General features: G+C 42.6%; 1 protein-coding gene across 2 annotated transcripts in view; it reads left to right on the forward strand.

The window, feature by feature from the left end:
• The window catches only part of LOC118414027, a 20682-nt gene extending 1815 nt beyond the window's left edge, over positions 1 to 18867 (forward strand). Inside the window, exons 2-15 of one of the 2 annotated variants that reach the window (XM_035817763.1) lie at positions 83 to 259; positions 9702 to 9860; positions 10195 to 10344; positions 10646 to 10818; positions 11277 to 11460; positions 14559 to 14744; positions 14915 to 14986; positions 15240 to 15470; positions 15749 to 15904; positions 16059 to 16166; positions 16320 to 16463; positions 16742 to 17405; positions 17641 to 17714; positions 18010 to 18867. In XM_035817763.1, the coding sequence (XP_035673656.1) occupies positions 83 to 259; positions 9702 to 9860; positions 10195 to 10344; positions 10646 to 10818; positions 11277 to 11460; positions 14559 to 14744; positions 14915 to 14986; positions 15240 to 15470; positions 15749 to 15904; positions 16059 to 16166; positions 16320 to 16463; positions 16742 to 17405; positions 17641 to 17714; positions 18010 to 18291 (2760 nt within the window). In that variant the 3' untranslated portion in view covers positions 18292 to 18867. The remainder of the gene's footprint in view (positions 1 to 82; positions 260 to 9701; positions 9861 to 10194; positions 10345 to 10645; positions 10819 to 11276; positions 11461 to 14558; positions 14745 to 14914; positions 14987 to 15239; positions 15471 to 15748; positions 15905 to 16058; positions 16167 to 16319; positions 16464 to 16741; positions 17406 to 17640; positions 17715 to 18009) is intronic. The other variant, XM_035817764.1, reaches the window with a different exon arrangement.
• The last annotated feature ends 402 nt before the right edge of the window (positions 18868 to 19269 follow it).

Below are 19269 nucleotides of genomic sequence, written 5' to 3' on the forward strand. Positions count from 1 at the left end.
GTGAGATGAGATTGAAACATTCTTACCTTACCACACTTGAATTTGAATCCACCTAACATCCATCAAACCATTCCTTTCTCAGGTGATCAATGTAACAGCTCTGCCAGAAGGACGGCTGCAGGTCCTGTTTGTTGTCGTGAACCGTAATAACAACAACTCAGTCGTGCCGCCCGCTGATGTCACCGCTGCCTTCAATCAGGTTTCTCAGCAGGAAATCAGGGCCATTGCTTCATCAGTAGGGTTTCCCTTGGACATCACAGTGAGTACACTTCTCTTCTATAATGACCAATGCCTTGGAATGACAGCTATATGTACGCAGGCTACATGTTTTACCAAGTATGTTTACTACGCATGGTCTTTTTAGCGAATGCCCACAAACGCCCACTCTAGAGAAGTCCGCGCTGCACGAATCTCATTTTTTTTGCTTGGAATATGTCCACGTTGTGCTCCCATGTATTAATCCTGAGTTTCAAGTCAATCCATTGACCCGAAGTGACATAAATCAAAGTTTTCGATTCTCGATGGTCTTTTTAGCGAACGCCCAGCAAAATGTCTTTTTAGCGAATGCCCACTATATCCACAAAAATATCGGCCGTCACGCAACGACACCCAAACCTACCGCCACAAACATGTTCAAGATGGTGTCCCATTGATGTGTACGGAGTTTCCGTGCTTTACAAGCATTTTAAGTCCCTGTTTTTGGTCAAAATGTACGGCGACGATACTACCATACTTTAAATATAGCAATTCAAAATGGCGGGCACTAGTCATGTGACCTCCTTGCGGGACTGTTCTATAAGTATCGCGGGAGGGACTGTTGTAGCATAGCTTCTCATACAACCATTTTAGAGTGAATTCTGAACAAGATTTTCATTTCATAGTGCTATCATCTGACTGATATTTACAATGTGGTCATTTTTTCTGTGCTATTATTACCCAGGTTTGAGGAACTTAGTGCAAATTTGGATATTGATTCACCTCAGTGCCCAATTAATGTACAAAAGGCTCAGACACATTAGTGTTATAAACCTGAATAGGGGCAGGTAACCAATACTAGAAAAACATAGCTATTTATTATTAACAATACTTTTTACATTATAATAATAACTCTTCACCAAACTGGACTTTTCTTATCTTTATTTATCACAGAAACATTGTTACAATGAGGATTTGATTAGATGAGTATCTGTTACAGTGTGTACAAACTTATTTCAAATACAAAAATGTATTTCGTTTCACTTCCTAAATATTTTTAAAGTATTGGAAGAAGTTGACACATAAACAATATTAATTGCATTATTTATGTGCAGTAAAATGTGACCACATGCTATCAATAGCCTAATAAAATGTTGGAACATGGCACAAGCGGGCTCCCCTTCTGAGTACAGAAAGGAATTGTTTTATAACATTTAGTTATGACGTAGAAAATTTCAATTGTAAAATGTACCTTTATTAACATTTACAAACAAATTGTTTTTTCTCTTCTTAATAAATGACAACAATACAGGTAAGTAAGGTGTGTTTCCTTTTATAACAGGCCAGGTAAGACGCCGTACAGGTAATTAAGGTGTGTTTCCTTTTATAGCAGACCAGGTAAGACACCGTACAGGTGAGTAAGGTGTGTTTCCTTGACTACAGACTAGGTAAGACACCGTACAGGTGAGCAACGTGTATTTCCTTTCATTACAGACCAGGTAAGACACCGTACAGGTGAGTAACGTGTATTTCCTTTGATTACAGACCAGGTAAGACACCGTACAGGTGAGTAAGGTGTGTTTCCCTGACTACAGACTAGGTAAGACACCGTACAGGTGAGTAACGTGTATTTCCTTTGATTACAGACCAGGTAAGACACCGCGCAGATGAGTAAGGCGTCTTTCCTTTCCCTATAGACCAGATAGGGCATTATACAGGTAAGTAAGTTGCTTTACTCACCTGTTTAATACCTATCTGGTCTATAGGCAAAGGAAAGTAGATTTACTCACCTGTATAATACCCTGTCTGGTCTATAGGCAAAGTAAAGACATCTTACTTACCAGTATAATGGCCTATCTGGTCTATAGGCAAAGGAAAGACACCTTACTCACCTGTTTAATGGCCTATCTGGTCTATAGGCGAAGGAAAGACACCTTATCCACCTGTATAATGGCCTATCTGGTATATAGACAAGGGAAAGACACCTTACTTACCTGTATAATGCCCCATCTGGTATATAGGCGAAGGAAAGACACCTAACTTACCTGTATAATACCCTATCTGGTCTACAGGCAAAGGAAAGTTGCTTTACTTACCTGCATAATACCCTATATGGTTGGTAAATACATCAATGATGCCTTTAAACTCCACTCACCTTCAGGGATGAGTGGAGTGCCGTCACTCGGGGAGGTTGCGGACGTCATCAGACGGATCAGCTCTCATCGGATGTTTCGACCCTTATCCGTAACATCCTCCTTCTGTCGGGTCCAGCAGTGGTGGCCAACCCACTACTCGTCCGCTCCTCCCGGCTTCCAGCTAACTTCCTCCCTTTTCCTCCACACCCAGCATGATGCAGCCTCCGCTGTTTCTCCTATACTACGCACTGCGTTCTTTCTTGCTCTTCCCGTTATTCCCAATGCTGTTAGTAGCTTCCATGTAGACTGAGCTGGGAAACCTCGGCACCCTACTTCTACTGGGAACAGCCACGACTGCCATCCTTTCTCTCTGCAGCACTGGAGCAAGTCGTGGTACTTGCTCGCCTTTCTCTCATGTGCCTCCTCACACCTCTCCTCCCACGGCACTGTTAGCTCGATCAGTATGATCTTCTTCCCTTCTTCTGACCATAGTACTGCGTCAGGCCGTAAGTTTGTCTGGACTACTGAGGGGAAGTGCAGCCTTCTCCCCAAATCTACCTTCAGCTCCCATGCTCTCGCCTTCTGTAGTATGCTCGATGTTGCTCTTTCTGTTGCAGGACGACGACTCTTCTCACCCTCTCTAACAAACGCCATGACTGGCGCGCGTTTCGCCTCCACATGGCGCTTCTTCCTCCTCTCTACTTCTAGAATGCTAGCAATAGTCGACAACACCTTGTCATGGCGCCACCGGTACCTGCCCTGGGCGAGGGCTACTTTACAGCTGGAGAGGATATGAGCCATTGTTCCTCTTTCCCCACAGAGCTTGCAAGCTGGGTCTTCTCTTAGTTTCCATCTATACAGGTTTGCTGGTGAGGGTAGTGTGTCGTACACGGACCTAAGCATGAATGATACACGGAAAGGCTCTAACTTCCATAGCTCCGCCCATGTGATTTTTCTGCTTGGGAGATTCCATTTCGTCCATGCGCCTTGCGCTGCCAACTCCACGGCCTTGGCCCGTCGCCTTTCTTCCTCTAAGTTTCTAACTTGCTCCTGTACCAGTGCTCTTCTCTCTTTCCTGTTGGCTTTTCCCCACTGTTTGAAATGTGCACATCCCAGGCCCTGTCTTCCGATATTGGTTATTCCAACTATATCCCTCAAGACCAGCATCCCTTCTGCCTGTGAGACCATTGAGTCGGGCTTGAACTTCCTCCCTGCCCTTGTTGTGACTCCGGCCTGGTTGATCTGCTTGTCTTGGGAGTCTCTTAACTGCATGACCACTCTGCACTTTGCCACCTTGTATTCCTCCACTACAGATGACAACGGGAGCTGTAGCTGACCTGTTGTAGAGTAAAAACCCAGTGCTGTGAAACTTGGAGGAACACCTAGCCACTTTCTAAGGTGTTTGTTGACCTTTCTTTCCATTTCTTCTACACTTGTCAGTGGTATCTCGTATACAGTCAGCAACCACATTAACCTCGGGAGTAATCCGTGTTGGTATAGCCAAGCCTTGAACTTGCCTGGCAATCCTGACTTCTCAATTCTTCTAAGCCACTCCTCTGTCTGCGCTACGGTGCTACTGGCATTCTTTCTATCAGTCAGAGAGTCATCGAACCACTTCCCCAAACACTTGACTGGGTTGCCTACTATTGACGGGATGGGTTCGCCTTGTACTTCCAACTTGAATCTACTTGTTACTTTCCCTTTCTTGATGATCATACATCTGGACTTCTTTGGTTTAAACTTCATTCTTGCCCAAGTTGCCATGTAGTCCAGCTCAGATAGCATCCATCTGGCTTCTATATGGGAAGTAGTTGTCAGTGTGATGTCATCCATGAACCCCCTCAAAGGGGTCAGTCTTACTCCTGACTGCATTCTTGGCCCCTTTGCCTTGCTTGCTGCCGCATCTATAATGAGATTCATGCCCATTATAAATAGAATCGGAGAAATGGTACATCCAGTTACAATACCCTTTTCGAGCTTCTGCCACTGAGTTGTAAATTGTGCCGTTTTGAAGCGCATCTGGATGCCACCGAAATAGCTGCTTATCATCCCCTTCACTCTTGCTGGGATGTGGTAGTGGTCTAACGCCACCTGGATGAGGGCATGTGGAATGGAGCCATAGGCATTAGCCAAGTCCAGCCAAACCACAGTCAAATCACTTCCATTTACTTTGGCTTCCCTGATCATCTGGCTGAGTACTCCTGTATGCTCCAGACATCCTGAAAACCCAGGAATGCCTCCTTTCTGTACTGAAGTGTTGATGTAGTTGTTCTCTGTTACGTATGTCACCATTCTCTTGGCCAGAACTGAGAAGAAGATTTTACACTCGACACTCAGCAAGGATATTGTCCTGAATTGGTTGATTGTGGATGAATTTTCTTCCTTTGGTACAAAGCACCCTTCTGCCTTCTTCCAACTAACTGGTATACTGCCCTTCACCCAGATCCGTCGGAGCAACCTCCACAACCTTCGCAGGAGTAGCGGGCACTTCTTGTAAATCTTGTACGGCAACCCACTTGGACCTGGAGCTGACCCTGCTCTAGCTTTCCTTACTACCTCCTGCACCTCTTTCCACGACGGTTCGCTGATGCTAAGTGGACTCTCTGGTCTTTCTGCTGCAACTATGCTAGTGTTGACTTCTAGGGGAATATCCTTCGTGTTGTCATTGTGAGTGACTCTCAAGAAATCCTCGACCTCTTCTTTGGGGCTGATCAGCTTTCCCGATTTTGCTTCGCCCAGCAGGGCCTTTGTGAACTTGAACGGATCTCTGATGAACTGTGCCCTCTTGTTCGTTCTTTCTTTTCTCTTCCTCCTAATGCTTTCTGCTCTGCGGAGCTTGCACAACTGATCGCGCAGCTGGCTTGTTAGCTGCTTTATACCTTCCTTTTCACCGTCTTGACAACTTCTGTATCGCTTGTTCAGTTTCTTGATTTCTTTCCTTAGCCGCTTGATCTCTCTCTCCCTCCTGTTTGGCTGTTTTTCTGAACAAGGCCTTCTCTTCTTCTCTTCCACTCCAAACCTTTCTCTTGCCATGTTGTACGTTATCGTGGTGAGGCTATCGACTTTACGCTCTACTGTCCCTGCCAGAGTTGCCTCCAACACCCTATCCAGGTCTTGGTCAAGCTGACTCCAACTGTTCGTGTCATTCAATTTCGGCCATTTGATTCTCTCTTTTGCAGGCTGAATCTCTGTCGCGTCGACCCTCTCACTCCCCCTGGACGGCTGGCTTACTGGAGTGCTGCTGCGGCTCAGAGGTGATGCAGGAGCTTGGACGTCTCCAGTGCTGTGGTGCACTTCCTGCCTGGAGTCCTCCTGCGTCTCACCAAGAGTCTCTGCCCCTGTGCGCTGCGTCTGCGCCACCTCCTTACCGCACTTGGTTTTGGCTTGGTGAATCTTTAATCCTTTGCTGTTTTTACATATCTTTCCGCAGTGGCACTGTGCAATTGTTACGGACACCTCGCCTGTTAACGTTTTTTGCGTCATCCGTTTCCGTGGTCGTTCACCGTTCCTCGTCGTTGCCATGAGGTCTGTCCCAATGAGTCCCTCTTCCGCCCCCCCTCTCGGGTGACTCTGGGGGTATTGCTCTTTTCGTTGTGCTGCAGTGGGAGTTGGTTGCTCCCGCTCCTCTGGTGCGAGTGCTACCGCTCCTTTGGTGCGAGTGCTGTGGGCACGGTGGGTTACTGACCCTGTTGTGCGCACGAACCAGCCTATTCCTGGAGGTCAGCTGTCTTTCCAGCGTCAACTGGTCTTTCCCCGTCGTCAGCCGAACTTTCTCGGCGGTCACTGGTTACCCAGACGTCAACAGTTGGTAAATACATCAATGATGCCTTTAAACTCCACTCACCTTCAGGGATGAGTGGAGTGCCGTCACTCGGGGAGGTTGCGGACGTCATCAGACGGATCAGCTCTCATCGGATGTTTCGACCCTTATCCGTAACATCCTCCTTCTGTCGGGTCCAGCAGTGGTGGCCAACCCACTACTCGTCCGCTCCTCCCGGCTTCCAGCTAACTTCCTCCCTTTTCCTCCACACCCAGCATGATGCAGCCTCCGCTGTTTCTCCTATACTACGCACTGCGTTCTTTCTTGCTCTTCCCGTTATTCCCAATGCTGTTAGTAGCTTCCATGTAGACTGAGCTGGGAAACCTCGGCACCCTACTTCTACTGGGAACAGCCACGACTGCCATCCTTTCTCTCTGCAGCACTGGAGCAAGTCGTGGTACTTGCTCGCCTTTCTCTCATGTGCCTCCTCACACCTCTCCTCCCACGGCACTGTTAGCTCGATCAGTATGATCTTCTTCCCTTCTTCTGACCATAGTACTGCGTCAGGCCGTAAGTTTGTCTGGACTACTGAGGGGAAGTGCAGCCTTCTCCCCAAATCTACCTTCAGCTCCCATGCTCTCGCCTTCTGTAGTATGCTCGATGTTGCTCTTTCTGTTGCAGGACGACGACTCTTCTCACCCTCTCTAACAAACGCCATGACTGGCGCGCGTTTCGCCTCCACATGGCGCTTCTTCCTCCTCTCTACTTCTAGAATGCTAGCAATAGTCGACAACACCTTGTCATGGCGCCACCGGTACCTGCCCTGGGCGAGGGCTACTTTACAGCTGGAGAGGATATGAGCCATTGTTCCTCTTTCCCCACAGAGCTTGCAAGCTGGGTCTTCTCTTAGTTTCCATCTATACAGGTTTGCTGGTGAGGGTAGTGTGTCGTACACGGACCTAAGCATGGTCTATAGGCAAAGGAAAGACGCCTTACTCACCTGTATAATGGCCTATATGGTATATAGGCAAAGGAAAGACGCCTTACTCACCTGTGTAATACCCTATCTGGTCTATAGACAAAGGAAACACACCTTACTCACCTGTGCGGTGTCTTACCTGGTCTGTAATGAAAGGAAATACACGTTACTCACCTGTATGGTGTCTTACCTGGTCTGTAATCAAAGGAAATACACGTTACTCACATGCACGGTGTCATACCTGGTCTGTTATAAAAAGAAACACACCTTACTTACCTGTATGGTGTCTTACCTGGCCTGTTATCAAAGGAAATACACGTTACTCACCTGTATGGTGTCTTACCTGGTCTGTAATCAGAGGAAATACACGTTACTCACCTGTATGGTGTCTTACCTAGTCTGTTATAAAAGGAAACACACCTTACTCACCTGTACGGTGTCTTACCTGGTCTGTAATGAAAGGAAATACACGTTACTCACCTGTACGGTGTCTTACCTGGTCTGTGAACAAAGGAAATACACGTTACTTGTCTGTACGGTGTCTTACCTAGGTACTGTAGTCAATGGAAACACAAACACCCCTTACTCACCTGTACGGTGTCTTACCTGGTCTGTACTGAAAGGAAATACACGTTACTTACCTGTACGGTGTCTTACCTAGTCTGTTATAAAAGGAAACACACCTTACTCACCTGTACGGTGTCTTACCTGGTCTGTAATCAAAGGAAATACACGTTGCTCACCTGTACGGTGTCTTACCTAGTCTGTAGTCAAGGAAACACACCTTACTCACCTGTACGGTGTCTTACCTGGTCTGTAATCAAAGGAAATACACGTTACTCACCTGTACGGTGTCTTACCTAGTCTGTAGTCAAGGAAACACACCTTACTCACCTGTAAGGTGTCTTACCTAGTCTGTTATAAAAGGAAACACACCTTACTCACCTGTACGGTGTCTTACCTAGTCTGTTATAAAAGGAAACACACCTTACTCACCTGTACGGTGTCTTACCTAGTCTGTAGTCAAGGAAACACACATTACTCACATGTACGGTGTCTTACCTGGTCTGTAATCAAAGGAAATACACGTTACTCACCTGTACGGTGTCTTACATAGTCTGTAGTCAAGGAAACACACCTTACTCACCTGTACGGTGTCTTACCTGGTCTGTAATCAAAGGAAACACACCTTACTCACCTGTACGGTGTCTTACCTGGTCTGCTATAAAAGGAAACACACCTTACTCACCTATACGGCGTCTTACCTGGCCTGTTATAAAAGGAAACACACCTTACTTACCTGTATTGTTGTCATTTATTAAGAAGAGAAAAAAACAATTTGTTTGTAAATGTTAATAAAGGTACAGTTTACAATTGAAATTTTCTACGTCATAACTAAATGTTATAAAACATTTCCTTTCTGTACTCAGAAGAGGAGCCCGCTTGTGCCATGTTCCAACATTTTATTAGGCTATTGATAGCATGTGGTCACATTTTACTGCACATAAATAATGCAATTAACATTGTTTATGTGTCAACTTCTTCCAATACTTTAAAAATATAAAGGAAGTGAAACGAAATACATTTTTGTATTTGAAATAAGTTTGTACACACTGTAACAGATACTCATCTAATCAAATCCTCATTGTAACAATGTTTCTGTGATAAATAAAGATAAGAAAAGTCCAGTTTGGTGAAGAGTTATTATTATAATGTAAATAGTATTGTTAATAATAAATAGCTATGTTTTTCTAGTATTGGTTACCTGCCCCTATTCAGGTTTATAACACTAATGTGTCTGAGCCTTTTGTACATTAATTGGGCACTGAGGTGAATCAATATCCAAATTTGCACTAAGTTCCTCAAACCTGGGTAATAATTATAATAGCACAGAAAAAATGACCACATTGTAAATATCAGTCAGATGATAGCACTATGAAATGAAAATCTTGTTCAGAATTCACTCTAAAATGGTTGTATGAGAAGCTATGCTACAACAGTCCCTCCCGCGATACTTATAGAACAGTCCCGCAAGGAGGTCACATGACTAGTGCCCGCCATTTTGAATTGCTATAGTTAAAGTATGGTAGTATCGTCGCCGTACATTTTGACCAAAAACAGGGACTTAAAATGCTTGTAAAGCATGGAAACTCCGTACACATCAATGGGACACCATCTTGAACATGTTTGTGGCGGTAGGTTTAGGTGTCGTTGCGCGACGGCCGATATTTTTGTGGATATAGTGGGCATTCGCTAAAAAGACATTTTGCTGGGCGTTCGCTAAAAAGACCATCGAGAATCGAAAACTTTGATTTATGTCACTTCGGGTCAATGGATTGACTTGAAACTCAGGATTAATACATGGGAGCACAACGTGGACATATTCCAAGCAAAAAAAATGAGATTCGTGCAGCGCGGACTTCTCTAGAGTGGGCGTTTGTGGGCATTCGCTAAAAAGACCCTCCCTGTTTACTATATATAGTTGAAATTTCTTTTTAAAAACTTTGTTTCAATTCAGAGCACTATTTCTTTTAATTCTACAGCCTATCATTGCAAACTGTGTGTAATCCAAACATCTGCAATGGTCGGATTTGAGTGACTAACAATGTAAACATTTGATTTTACCTTTAAGAGTCACACCGTACAACCTTTGGTGACTGAAGAAGCTCCAGCTTCCAGTCTGCTGTGGATCTTGGGTGTTGTTGTGGGATCCCTGGTCTTCATCATCATCATCCTACTGGTGGTGTACAACTTTGTGACTACGAAAGCAGATGCTGTGGAGCCAAAAAAGGTTGGTTTGTCTGACAGTGTACAATCCTATTCAGCTACTGTATACATAAAGGTGCTATAGTCCCAATTTGACTTTTACATTAAAAGAACATTTAAGAAAAAATTGCTTATCATCATATAGGTCTTAAATTCAAACTTACCAAGAGACAAGGACTTTGGGCAGAACTCTGGGGAGATGCATAAATTGTGTGGTATCATCACTTGTTTTTGCTGCTACTTTTATTCCAAACGGTCAAACTCCATACTTAATGTCATTATCAAATTCACACTGGGTGAGAAGATAAAAAACCTGTAAGAGGCAGTATATTAACTGAATAATGTACCTTCAACATCAGCCTGAGGAGCTTGGAAACAAACTATCAGAAAGATATGTCCAGAAGGGAGGCCTGGGTTCTGTAGGCCTGCTCATACCTGCACAGCTGCCGGGAGTGCCACAAACAAGCAGGGGACAGACAAGCTACCAGCTTAGTGATGAGACTGAGGAGGTGATGCAAACAGAATGTTGATTGGTGGATGGTGGTGGAAGCCTCTATAGTAGTCTTGGTGATTGGCTGATAATTCTTAAATGGTGGCGGTGATAGGTTGATGTGATAAAGGTAGTCACTTTTTGGTTGGCTCCTAACATATGGTGATTCAATAAAGGTGGTGATTGGCTGACTCCTATGATAGGCTGATTTTACTGGCATGCAACAGCTGCTCACTGATTGGTTATCCTAAGTACTGTTACAGTGGTGGAAGTGGTAATTGATTAATGACTGACTGACATTCTTTTGTCTGTACCAACAGAAGGATAAAGAGTGGATCACAGAGTCTGGGCTGAAGGTGGACATGTCCAAGGGCTCCATAACCCTGATCCCGCCTGCTCGTCCACCAGGCAAGGATGATGTGCGAGAGTTTGGGACCCAACACAAGCAGGGCAAGGAGGCCTGGTCTGACAAGGAGGCACCACCTGCAGAAAGGTGAGAAAAATTTTTCATCAATGGCAGGTTGAATATATAATGAGCATTATTTTTTCAATCAAGTACAAAGAAAAAGTTGGTAGAGATTTTTCTAAACCATGGTGCTAAGCATACTTCATGCAGACAAGCATGTCTTATTCTTCCATTTGTTGAATGTTGACATGGGCATCTGCTTGAATAAGTATTTAGGGATATAAGCAGACAAGACAGGAGTCATTTTGCTAATTGCTACCATTCTAAGATAAAACTGCATCACAGTTATTACATGTACCAATGTGGTTTCATCAATTCATTGTATGTACTAGACTAAGTGTGATTGCAGAACAATGCCCCCTATCAGTTCAAAATAGCACTGCAGCCTTAACAGTCAAACAGCACTCGGACACTTGTTGATACCCAAGTTTACCGATCAATAACCACTACAATTCAGACCTTAACAATTCTACTTTTCCCCACAGGAGACTAGCAGTTGATGAGAAACCAAAGCGCTCCAAAAAGGAGAAACGTGAGAAGTGGCGTGGGCCTGCCAAGAAACATAGGAAGGAACACGAGAGACCGCGGAGAACGGAGATCCCTGTACGCCCACCTGTGCGACTGGTCGGATCTTATGAGAGCGTGAAATCAGCAGCGAGTATGGATCAGGTGAGTGTCTGCTTGTCAGTTTTTGTTGCAAAATACTAACTTTTCCTTCATTGAGTGGACTCTTCCATAACACTTTGTTCAAAAGTTAGTAACTACATCTTACTTATCATAAATTTGAAAAAATCATATTTATAAAGTGATTATCTCCTCTAGGTTGAAAATGGATAAAAATTGTAAAACTACCAATCACTCGTGGAACTTGTTACTGCATTTTATATATTGCCTTGGGCCACTGAGACACTGCATATTTTGATCTGCCCAAATCATATACATGTAATACAAATGTCTATACATGTACCATATAGAAAATAAAAGCAACCAAAAGAATCCTGTTTTTTAACAGCAGTTTTGTGGTATCCCTAGCCACATTGTCCCAAACAGGATACAGCTTTGTAGTGCATTAAGAAGATTACAGTTCCATTATAAGTGGGTTCTAAATCACACTGTTGACATTTAACATCAAAGTCTCAGTCCACTTGTTTTGTACCATAGCAATAGGCCGAGGGTGCCTAGGACTGGTAAAGAACATTGCATAGATGACAGAGAACCTGACTTCTACCATTAATATTTCAAGAGAGGCCATAATGCCTCATTAAACTTAACAATCAGCTACATCAGAAGATACTTAAAACATCAATGTAATGGACAAAAGATAGATGTGTGTGGAGAATTGGCTTGACAGCTGCTGACTAAAAGATTACGTGGCTAGATTGAAAGGCTTCCTAGGGGTTTATAAAATCGTCTAGTCATTGTTTTATCACACTACATTTGTTGACCAAAAAGGTCTCTGTTGAAGTTCAGTTATTCTTTTAAACAAAAGTGTTCACTTCTATTACACTTTTGGGTAATCAACCTCATAATGTCTAACAAACAGCAAACGTCAGTGTCACAGGTATATTGAAAAACCCCATACACAGTCCACACCATACAATGACTCACGCTATAATAGGATAAAGATTATTGTGTCTGAGTTGACAACTGACAAGTGGTTTAAAATATTGATTCAGCTAGGAGAGTCTCTGAGGTGACAACCATGGCAAATATTGTCCCCCAAGGGGCCAGGTCCATTGGTTGAGAGGTGACCAAAAATTTACAAAAAATACTTGAATATGTCAACCTTAAATTTCAGTTTCCAATATACTTTTTATCAAAGAAGTGCTTGATTCTTCAATATGAAAACTTTGCAACAATGATGGAGTTAGAAATAAATCTGCTAGCAAAAAAACAAAGCTATTCTCTCCAACCCATTTGACAGAATAATGGGACATTCCAGGATGTCAACCTGTCACACCATGGTAATCCCTTGGGATGGGATGTACCAAATGTGCACTTAAGGAAGGTGTTCAACCTCAATTTCTTTTTAAGGCAAAAAAAAAGAAACAAAATGGTTTGTAAAGAAGCAAAACATTATGCCAAACATGAATTTGCTGCCCTTATTATGTCTATACAATACCTGCTGTATTGACTTTACGTTGACAAACAACTACACACCTGTATAAAAATGAGATGACCCTTGTCCCACTGTCCCCACGCAAGTTGTGCTTTTGTTATGATTGCCTGGAGACACGCAAGGCATGGCCGGTCACAGCTGCTTAGGCACACATTACAAAATGGTGACCAGTACTTGCTGTACATCAGCCAATATCATCTCTTAAACATCCAAGGAACCCTTTTCTAAAGTAGGAACATGGTTTTCGAAGGACCTGTAGAGAGGAGGCCTTTAAGTTGCCCTAACCTGGTCGATCCACCCACAAACAAGCAGGTATTTTGTACCTTCAAACTGTTGTGTACTAAGGAATATTATAGACTGTAGAGCAGAAGTAGTTATCAAATCGTCTATTTACAGTTGACAACATTGTAGTAGCTTGGTTAAAAAAACAGCACATGGCTCACGAGTGAATTAGAGCTTTAATGTCAACATTCAAAGGGAACAATCAGGAAATGTTTTGGTCATGCTTTGTCAGATTATATTGATCAGTTCCTTGAAAACAATTAAAATGTAGCTCTCAGAAAAGTGTGCCAAATTTCATGAATTTATTATCTTTCGTGGCCAAAACTGTTGTTTCAAAAGCAGTCATATACATGTACATTCTGTTGTCATAATTAAACAGTAGCTTGCAGCTGTTGTTAGGACAACTCAAACATTCATCTGAATTGTGGTGAAGATTTTAAGTTCAGATAACAAGATCCAAAGTACAAAGAGATCAAGTACAAGTGACACTTTGTTATCTTACGGTTGATTTCAAATCATTTTACTGTTTCTAGCCCACTTCATATGTTCCATGGTGACTAGAGAGTTATTGATAAGTCAACAGTGTGTGTCTGAAACTTAAGACTCCAAGGGCAAAATATGTGTAATACACCTGACAAAGAGTGTATTCATTTTTCTCCATCAGAACTCTCTGTTGCAAATTTAAGAGAGCTGTCTTTACTGACATGAGTAGCAGATACATCTTTACTGTGAGCACTATTTCTTCATAAGCCTTCCAACAACTGTTATGTTGTACAACCTAGACAGTTCTAGCACCAATCAAACTTGTCTTGGTGAAGTTGGTATTGTCAGACAGTAGACTACTGGTATGTGTGACATATTGTCCATGGAAGCAGGACAAGCTGAAACCGATTGCTAGGCCAGGCGGTTTGAGCTGACAGCTGTTTGTGCCACTAACAATTTCAGAAAGCAAATCAATCTATCCCAAACTGTTCTGTAACATCTGGTGCATGAGATCTCAAGGACTCTTATGTAGGCCAAAACACCATCTTGTTTCTCGGTAACATAGCGATACATGTACTATGCCAGTACTGGTGTGCATTCCCTTTGAATTGGAATTATTTTGTAGCCCTAAGCTTCCCTACCAATCAAAATGTCTGAACCCCCCAAAAAACAGAATGGATACAGAAAAAAGGATAACAAAACAGCAAATGGCAATGCAGATTCAAAAGGCAAATCACAACATGTCAAAATACAACCGTAGCGCAAGGTTTAAAATGCCAGTCTGACAGAGGTAAGCAATGGGCAACCACAACCAAGGAGCAACCTCTTCCTTTAAGAAACTGGAGTTTAAAGAAGAAATTTGTATTTTTCTCTTAATCTCCAGATTGAGCACGAGGCAGCCCTGTTTGAACATGTGGCCCTGATGAACAAGCTGGAGGATGGGGAGAACAAGAAGAGGGACACACCTACAGTCAGATTCAAGGCAACGGTTCATCCACTCCAAGCTCTGTCCTCACTCCCTCCTCTCAAGGACACGCCGCTCGTCACCAAGTACACTACTGAGAATGAGGTGAGATGATCCCGGATAATGTCAATACTAATATATATAAGCTAATACAGCCAAATTTGTGTTTATCGGTATGTTGAATAAATTGATTATTCATTGCATGCATAAAAGATCACTGCAATGCATTATACAGTACAAGTGTACATTAAAAAATGTGATATGATTTCCTTCAGGTTGCTACTGAAAAAGAGGCTGCACTAGAGGAAGAGGATGAAGTCCTGAGGGAACAGAAGATGAAAGCAGTGGTGAGGATGCATTCTCATGTAGCACATGAAAAATATAGAAATAGCAGGGATGGAATAGCTTATATAGATTAAACTAGTAGGTTGAAGTAATCTTGAAAGTTGTGATGAAACAGATGAATTTTCAATAACACATTGCAATATGCCTGTCATTCTGTAAATATAGAGAAATTATTGTTATAACATATGTAGAACAATATCATGATAGTAGCTTTAGATTTGTTTGAACTCCAATCATCCCATTTTGTCACCCCAGAAGGAGGAAGACTGGGACACACTAGACACCATCATCAAGCTCCGTGCTGAAGTGGAGCATCTCCGCAACAAGGAACGGCAACGCGAGAAGCAGAAGAGGCAGCAGCAGGCAGCAAAGACTCCTGGGAAGGCAGACGGCCCCCTCACGCCCTTGCCTCCCCCCAAGCCACTGACTCAGCAGGAGAAACAGAGAATGAGAGTGAAGGAAGTCTGGGAGGATGCACAGAAACAGGTATTACTATGGTGACATATATTATATATATGGTAAATTGGCATGGTACTAAAAGCTAGGCCTTATAAGTTATAGATTCAGATGAAAATTAAAGGTTTAAACAATACAAGTAAGATATACTTTTATTGGCATATAACATGTGAGCAATGATGTATTTTTATGTTGCCGTAACTTCAGGGGGTCAAACTATATCCATGTTTATCCGCATATGTCTTATGTTAAACTATGGGTTGCGAACCTACCTCTGTAGTTTCTCACCATGTGTTTCATCTTTGTAGCTGGAGGGACTGCTGGAGCCCCAGTACTTCCCACAGGCAACTATGACACCTGTAGCCCGGAAGATGCAGGCTGCAAGGCGAAACAGATGGCGGACACAACACTCCCGCCACGGCTCAGGACATCCTGCTGACGTGCTGCCTGGAGAAGTGCAGTTTGTAAGTCATTGTTTTTTTTTTTAATTACATGTTCCAATGGAGGATTCAGACAATGGGATGCATATATTGTTACATATTATTGGGCACGACAACTTTTAAAAGCTACAATCGTAGTTAAATTCTCAACTATAACAATGTCCGTGTTCTATTTCAGGACAAGAAAATGGGTCGGAACATGCGTGCAGCCCAGCCCAAGGTCGGAGACTACATGAGGACAGACAGCAACATAAAACTAGTCAGGGTTGCACCAATCAGTGATGAGGTAAATAAAATCAATTTGAATGTGTTTTCACGATTTATTTCATGATATTTAGTCAAAGTCTAGGACAGAACAACACATGCCCTCATTTTCTTGGGGAATTATTTATATTTATGTAGTAACCCTTATAACAATGTAATTTGTGTTTTAATCCAGGCGAACACCACTGGCCGTGACATGCCAATAACAGCCCAACCACGCTCCATTGCTGACCAAGCACGACGAGAGGCAGCCATCTTAGGGCAAGGGGGAGACCCATACGTACAGCTTCTACGGATGGCAAGCATCCAATCTCCTATGGTGAGTCTTCATCAACTTGAAGACACCTTTTGAAGTTTGAGAATGGGAAACAATTTTTAAACATGTGTGAGCAAAAGTAGTTCCAATACAATTTATCACATATACCAAATTTGGATAGCACACATGACAAACTATTGCCCCTAACCATATGATATTTCAATCTTGCTCATTGCTTCTTCAAAATTATTGCACAGCAGCATATATTTCTTTCTCTTCTTCTATGGTGATCTCACATTATGTTGCTATCACATGAAGATAACCATGTTTATCATCAACAGGGACCAGTACCTCAACCACCTCAGTCACCATCACAGCAATTGAGGGATGATGAAGAGGTCCAACGTCTCTTGGAAGAAGCCTTTCCATTGGAGGATGCAGGCCATGATGAGTCCAGAGTAGAAGAGTCTGTAACATCAAGATCAGTCACAGAAACAGAGCGTGGTACCGTGAAGTCAGGAAAGACTGGGGACAGGAAAAGCCAGGTATCTTCAAAAAGGAAGCTGAGACCAAAAACAGCAGCAGTTGCTCCTGATGACACCCTGCAATCAACATCAAGAGGCCTTTCGCCACGTCCACCACGTCAAGCTTTTTCAGAACCGAGAGTACCACAGTTGCTCACCCCTCCTACAGGGATAAGTTTGTCTGGAGACAGGACTCCTTACCATGACCCATATTACACCCCAGCAATGGTGGATACAGTGTATGGTGCACAGCCTTCTGTCAGGACTAGCACCCCCCGTGCACCTCGTTTCTCCACAATGGCACAGCCTACCCCAGCTGTTGATCCATATGGACACGGACTGCACCACCCTGGAATGGGTAGGCCCTACAGGAGAGTTTCTCCTGGAACTGAACTTCCTCACATACAGCCAGGAAGGGCACCTTCTCACCTGGTATGGCAGCCTGAGACACCAGCCATGATGTCACGATATGGGGATCTTGGTGAGTAAATCTTTTTAAGGATATACCTCGGTCTCCACATTTGTTGGAGAATTTCTTCCCAGCCTACTGATAGAAATCACTGCGTCAGATGAGTCACTAAGGAGCAAAGGTAGAAGTCACTTGTCAATGCCTGTAGGAACACTTCAAATTAACAACTTAGCTCAGAATATATGTGTCCATCAGATTTAAATCAAACAGCACAATGACCTGTATCTGGTATCCTTCTCCTCTGCAGGACCAGGTGCAGCAATGCAGAATCCCATCTATGACATCCCAAGACCATCTGTTGGTGGACTTGATGGGTCCTTGGTAAGTAAACCAATGTACTTTTTTTTAATTAAGGAATCAATAATCTTTATTCTTCTATCTGAAAAAAATGTCTTTTAGGTCAACAATACTTTTTTGGGAAATGAAATGAAATATATGCACAAAATTGCCCTAGGAATTTGCACCTAATTGAAAGTTTTAAAAATTGCAGTAAATTATGCTTATATATATAGGAGGAGATGCAAATAAAACTTCATGACAACATTGTGCTACAGTCAGCAAATGAAAAATTAATGCAACTGTGTAGCTTACTTCAATGTCATCTTCTTTCCAACAGTATGAACCTGAAAGAACAAACCTCAGCTTTCTGGATCAGTTGCGCTCGACCCCTGTCAGGGCATACACACAACCCTCTCCCTATGCGGGAGTACAGCAGCCAATGGCACAGCCATCACAACAACCAACCACAGGGCAGCAGCCAAGCCGGGAGCCAATCACAGAGCACAGCTTGCCTGGGGTGATGTCATCGCTGACCAATGAGCAAAGAGATACATTGTTGCAGCTAATTCGTGAGGAATATGGAAAATTAGAACATGAGAGAAGTACTAAAGAATCCTAAGTTTTAAGATAATAGTTGTAGTAACAAAAGTATGTAAATGTATCATACAGCACAGTAAAAAACAAAATACAAATTATTGTGTTGTTAATACCCTGATATAATAATGTCAGGTATTTTTATCTGTGTACAATGGAATGGCCATGGTCATAGCTTTACCAGATTTGGACTAGAAGAAAGTCTTATGTAATGTTTTTGATATAGATGTATATAAAAGGTCTATTTATTTTTGAAAAATGAAAGTTTTGCATATATTAACAGGAAGCTAGAGTATTTAGTTACACCAAGGACGTTGGTTACACATACAGCATTCAAAATGGCCTTTACTAGCTTGTGCAGCAAACTCAAGCATGACGCAAGTTGTACCAACAACTGAATATGAACATTGTAACAGTAACATTACTTGTTTGAGTGTGACTACGTACATGAATTAGCATGATCTGTGTGTGTTTGTTTGTGTTTCAAAGTAATTACTGTACTATGAAACCAAAATAGCTCTAAGCATCAATTATAATTTCAATTATGTAAAACTTGATCAAAGTTGCAAGTAGAAATAAATCAAACTATATTGTTCTACAACTTTTAGTGTTTGTTATCATTATCTATCTAAATTAGCATTACAAGAAAAATATCTTCTAGGTGATGGCATTGTCAATTAGTGAATTACTAATTACTAACGTTAGATCGTCAGGTAACATTGACGCATTTCCAATACCAAATATAACATCAGCTCAGCAAAATTTGTTGAAACCATCTTCTCTGTGACCTTGCTTTCTTTGCCTTGACCTGAAAGTTTTTGAAGAGATGTGCTTTGGTCCAACATGTCAACTTTTTCTAAAAATAGAAATCACGACCATGGCCGATGTGCCCAACTTTTGCTTGCTAGGCACATAAAATACACTCCTGCGGACTGTTGTCATTACTACAGCTTCACCTGGTTACTGCTGCATTACTTAGTATTATGTCATGTCATTCACGAAT

The sequence above is a fragment of the Branchiostoma floridae genome, chromosome 4 (assembly GCF_000003815.2).
Source record: "Branchiostoma floridae strain S238N-H82 chromosome 4, Bfl_VNyyK, whole genome shotgun sequence".
Lineage (NCBI taxonomy): Eukaryota > Metazoa > Chordata > Leptocardii > Amphioxiformes > Branchiostomatidae > Branchiostoma > Branchiostoma floridae.